This window comes from Perca flavescens, chromosome 4 (assembly GCF_004354835.1).
Source record: "Perca flavescens isolate YP-PL-M2 chromosome 4, PFLA_1.0, whole genome shotgun sequence".
Lineage (NCBI taxonomy): Eukaryota > Metazoa > Chordata > Actinopteri > Perciformes > Percidae > Perca > Perca flavescens.
In genome coordinates, this window is record NC_041334.1 from 13465315 (window position 1) to 13470627 (window position 5313).

A 5313-nucleotide genomic window follows, 5' to 3' on the forward strand; every position below is an offset into this window, starting at 1 on the left:
TTTTCCAGTGATTTTTTTATTTAGTTCCATGCAAGTCATTCAATATTTTTTATATTTTTTACCCTACAGGATATAAGTGAGTTTTACACTTTGATTGTCAATATAATCTGTGGTCCACAACACATGTGATGTGTTAAAGTCATTGATACTGTCCTACATCTGTTCCTCTGAGATCTAACTATGGTCTCCTTCTAATATGACAATATGACCACCAAGCATATGGCAGCTCAGCATTCCATGTGATTGGCTAAAAAAACATGAGAAACTCCAGCCAGACCAAGACCCACACATTCATATGGAGATGTGGGACTATAAATAGGAGGGATGAAGCCAGCAGAGATCAGATTCTCTCTACAGAGACCTCTACAGCACAGAGATCCAGACATGGCACCTACAATCACTGCAGCAATGACCAATTCTCAGGAGCATCTGACTCTGACCCACAAAGTAAATTGAAGTTTCAAGAATATTTAAATATTGTCATGAGACATTGTCTTTGTTCATGATAACACTTCACTCCAGAATAAGTTTATTAATGACTTTATTCTTCTTCTTGCAGCTCAGAAAGCCTCTGGTGGAGAAGTTACGCAGAGAGCGAATAAACAGCAGCATTGAGCAGCTCAAGTCTCTCCTGAGTCCAGAGTTCCTCAAACAGCAGCCAGACTCCAAGCTGGAGAAAGCAGACATCCTGGAGATGACAGTTTGTGTCCTGAGACGGCTGCAGCAGCAGAATCAACATGTGGACTCAGCAGCTGTCGGTCAGGGCTATTCCAGATGTGTCCAAGAGGTGACACACTTCCTGTCCAAAGAGCAGGTGAAGACCCAGTCCCAGAGAAGACTGCTGAACCACATCAACAAGCTGCAGTCTTCCTCTGATAACAACCTGAGAGAGGCTGACTTCTCTCTTCTGAGCTCCACAGTCCAGACCAGCATCACCAAAGAGAAGAGTCCAGTCAACAGCGCCGTCTGGAGGCCGTGGTAGACACCTACAGACTGGAGTTACTACCAGACAAACTGAGATGACCATATTGGTCAAAGATTACTGGACTCAAGTCTTTGAAATGTTATGGACTTGTTCTTCTGATTGTACAGAAGGTTGTAGTTTGTGTTAGTTTTCTTTCTGTAAGATGTCATTTCCTGAGGAAATGACATCACCAATATCTTTCAACTTAAGAAAGAGAAGATCTGGTCATGCATGTTGCATGAAGCAAATATGATTGGATCAGCAATTATTATTATACTTCACTGTACTTCATGTATTGGTGCTATAAGCTATGGTAACGTCTGTTATCTTTTGATTGTTATTGATCATTTTGATCAGAAACTTTAACTGTCCTTTTTATGGACATATTGTCAACATGGACTTACCTCACTTTAATCTCTCCGATTACTCAAAACTGATCTGTTGTTTAATCCAAATGTTTTTTTCTAAAAGGTTTGCTTAATGTCACAATTTCCCTGTGATACTTTTAGGACTCCTTCCATGTCATGTGTTGGCAGATGGAGTTTTATTACCTCGTTTGGTATTGAGGATTTAAAAAAAAAATCTGATTTGTCCTTTTTATGGACATTTAATCATAATGGGCTTTCCCTCACTTTGTGATTATTGAAAAATGATCTGTTTTAAGATCACAATGTTTATCCTTTTACTGTAAAAGGTTTCTTTAATGTCACACTGTCACAGTTTTCCAGTGACAATGTTATTGTTTAAAATGTCATTGTATTCAGAGGTTACTAAGAACAATGTGACCTGTTGTAAGGTCAGATTTTACTAATTTTGTCTTTTGTTCACTAAGTGAAAATGTGTTGAACAATTTGGGAAAAAAAGAAAAAACTGAGAACTGTGTCCTCAAATATTGTAAATTGTTGTCTTTTATAAAGACAGTTGTTCCTTTACTCTCTCAGAGTACAGTGGGTCTTGTAGAAATCTACAAGTTGTTGTTCTGATGTATCATCACCTCTAGTTGGAGCTTTCATACTTTGTGGCTCATTGTTCCTTGTTGAATAAACAAATACTGCCACCTGAAAATGTTGTGTTCTCAAAGTCTTTGATTTTTATTATCACTACATTGATAGTCTCCATCATCGTTCCTATTTGACTGACAAATCAAGACACAATTCAGAACACACTGTAATTGTTTATCCATAACATATCCGTTGCGTAAAACTAAGCTAAGCATGGGAATGTGCATTAATTAAGATTTCTGATTAGGAAATATTATCAAATTATGTCACTCTATGTATATGAAGTAAGCCAAGTCAAACCAAATGAGAAAATTTACATTTCAAAGACATTTTGCTGGACCATTATTTCCGTATAACTAAGTTTCAGGTAAAATAGTAAAAAGTTTGAAGTTAACCATTTTCCTTTTTAAAGAGGTCAGACATTGTAAAGTGATGCATAATAAGACACTCTTCTATTATTCCTCCAGTGAAAGCAGTGAAAGGACAGAGTGTGGGAAACCAGAGGAGACTCACTCACAGAGCCCTGTGGGACAATAGATCCAGACCTTTGCCCTCAAGGGACAGAGATTAAAAGAGACTCTGACTCCTCAAATTAGAACTTGTTTTATACTATTCCTCTGATTGTAAATGTTCCTCAGATATTACATCAGCAAGAACACATTTTTATAAAGTTGTTATTTCATCTACTGAGAACCCATATTTGTATCATCCTGTTTGAAATAGTTTCTGTCAGTTACTCTATGTAAGTATTGAAGAATGTGGTTAATTGGTGTGAAACCTGGAAGCATTCAAAACCTGTTCTTACTGCTCTTTATTGTTATTCCCTTTTTTTTGCAACTTGAATAGTTCCACATTTTTTTTACTTATAATTGTCATGCCTGCTGTTACTTTTAGTGTTTGTATCTTAAATACTTTCTGAAATATTCATGTTACTTTCCAAGAAATGTTCTCCGTTCAAATAAATAGATGAAATGTTCAGAATTGACCCATTTTACAACCGTGCAGCATTTTAAACTCTGTCCACTCATTCAAACTTTCAGCTCAAAACCCCATTCAAACTTTCAAATGTTCCAAATATTTAATATATTCTGTATTATTCAACTTTTAAATCCCATTACTACTTCAGTGAAATATTTAACTTAGTTTGAAGGGTTAGTAATAATGGAAACAATGGGGGAATAACTAAGTAATCCACAACCTTTTCCAACTCAGGAACTGTATTCAAAAAATAAACCAGTCTGGACATTTGGGACATTCTACCATTAATTCATCTTTCTCATATCTTTCATATGTTTCAGGCAAATCACTGTTTAGTTTTTCAACATCCAGCATTCACACCGCAATTTCTTCATGAAATGCCTTCTCTCTCTACTTTTATTTATTGTTATGTACCAACTATTCACTTAAATGGGTCTATTTATTTATTTATTTTTTAAAGGGGGCCTCATCCTTTTCCCTGGATGGCACACGCTGCTTGTGCACAGGGTCCGAAAAGATCCATTTGTAGAGGGGCACAATCCTCTTTACTGCTAATAGACGGAGTGTGGGAAAGCGCTGGGGGAAAGGGTTAACTGTGAATGACATCCATCCCACCAGCAGCAGAGTAATTCTCCAAAGGGATTTGGCACACTTCAGGAAACAGCTGCCCCCCCAGAAAACCTCCCACCATCATGAGAGCTGAAGTTTTGATCCAGTTAATGGTCAGTAATTATTACTGGAGGTTCACAATGTACCACAATGATTGGAAACTGAAAATATGAGAGGATAAATCATGTTGGTGATACTTTATGATAGATTGTTCACCAACATTTCAAATTTTACAGACTGTCAGAGCCAGCCAATGGTGTTCTTTCCCTCCAGAAGGCTGATGATGTCAGGCTCTGTTTCTACTACAACACACAGCCAGCATCTGTCAGAGAAGCTACATTCAGAGTCCTTTTGTTGGTCATTGACCAGAGCATTCAAGTAGTCAGTGTGGGAAACTGAGACCAACTTTCTACCCACACTGACTACAAGACACAAGTCAGAAGAATGTGAAACATCTCAACAGCAAACTGATCGTTGTTCTCAGGTTTTTAAAAACATTATAGGCATCCCACTATTTTTAATACCTGAAAAAAATAAAATTATGAAACACAGAGCTCAGTGAGTCTCTCTCCATCACTCCCCCCCCCTCAGTCCGCCACCTGTTCCCCAGAGATCTAACCATTGTCCTCACATCAATAAAACCATTCGGAGTGTGGCATCGTAATTGTGTCACCAAGCTCTCTGATTGGCTGAGACTGTGAGAAACTCCAGCCAGACCAAGACCCACACATTCATATGGAGATGTGGGACTATAAATAGGAGGGATGAAGCCAGCAGAGATCAGATTCTCTCTACAGAGACCTCTACAGCACAGAGATCCAGACATGGCACCTACAATCACTGCAGCAATGACCAATTCTTCGGAGCATCTGACTCTGACCCACAAGGTAATTTGAAGATTCAAGAAGACTTAACTATTGTCATGGAGACATTGTCTTTGTTCATGATAACACTTCACTCTAGAATAAGTTTATTAATGACTTTATTCTTCTTCCTGCAGCTCAGAAAGCCTCTGGTGGAGAAGTTACGCAGAGAGCGAATCAACAGCAGCATTGAGCAGCTCAAGTCTCTCCTGAGTCCAGAGTTCCTCAAACAGCAGCCAGACTCCAAGCTGGAGAAAGCAGACATCCTGGAGATGACAGTTTGTGTCCTGAGACGGCTGCAGCAGAAGAATCAACAGCAGAGAAGACTGCTGAACCACATCAACAAGCTGCAGTCTTCCTCTGATAACAACCTGAGAGAGGCTGACTTCTCTCTTCTGAGCTCCACAGTCCAGACCAGCATCACCAAAGAGAAGAGTCCAGTCAACAGCGCCGTCTGGAGGCCGTGGTAGACACCTACAGACTGGAGTTACTACCAGACAAACTGAGATGACCATATTGGTCAAAGATTACTGGACTCAAGTCTTTGAAATGTTATGGACTTGTTCTTCTGATTGTACAGAAGGTTGTAGTTTGTGTTAGTTTTCTTTCTGTAAGATGACATTTCCTGAGGAAATGACATCACTAATATCTTTCAACTTAAGAAAGAGAAGATCTGGTTATGCATGTTGCATGAAGCAAATCTGATTGCATCAGCAATTATTATTATTATACTTCACTGTACTTCATGTATTGGTGCTATAAGCTATGGTAACATCTGTTATCTTTTGATTATTATTGATCATTTTGATCAGAAACTTTAACTTTTTATGGACATATTGTCACCATGGACTTACCTCACTTTAATCTCTCCTATTACTCAAAACTGATCTGTTGTTAG

The 5313-nt window shown here is 38.5% G+C and overlaps 2 protein-coding genes across 2 annotated transcripts; both read left to right on the forward strand.

Annotated features, from left to right (window-relative positions):
• Window positions 1–328: 328 nt before the first annotated feature.
• Window positions 329–1104, forward strand: LOC114554771 (transcription factor HES-5). Its single transcript, XM_028576794.1, has 2 exons — window positions 329–447; window positions 560–1104. Exons 1-2 carry the CDS (start codon window positions 385–387, stop codon window positions 980–982), a joined length of 486 nt encoding a protein of 161 aa, XP_028432595.1. The 5' UTR covers window positions 329–384; the 3' UTR covers window positions 983–1104.
• A 3197-nt stretch (window positions 1105–4301) lies between these two features.
• Window positions 4302–5041, forward strand: LOC114554935 (enhancer of split mbeta protein-like). The gene is made up of 2 exons (XM_028577044.1): window positions 4302–4439; window positions 4553–5041. The coding sequence occupies exons 1-2, from the start codon at window positions 4317–4319 to the stop codon at window positions 4883–4885; spliced, it is 456 nt and encodes a 151-aa protein (XP_028432845.1). The 5' UTR covers window positions 4302–4316; the 3' UTR covers window positions 4886–5041.
• The last annotated feature ends 272 nt before the right edge of the window (window positions 5042–5313 follow it).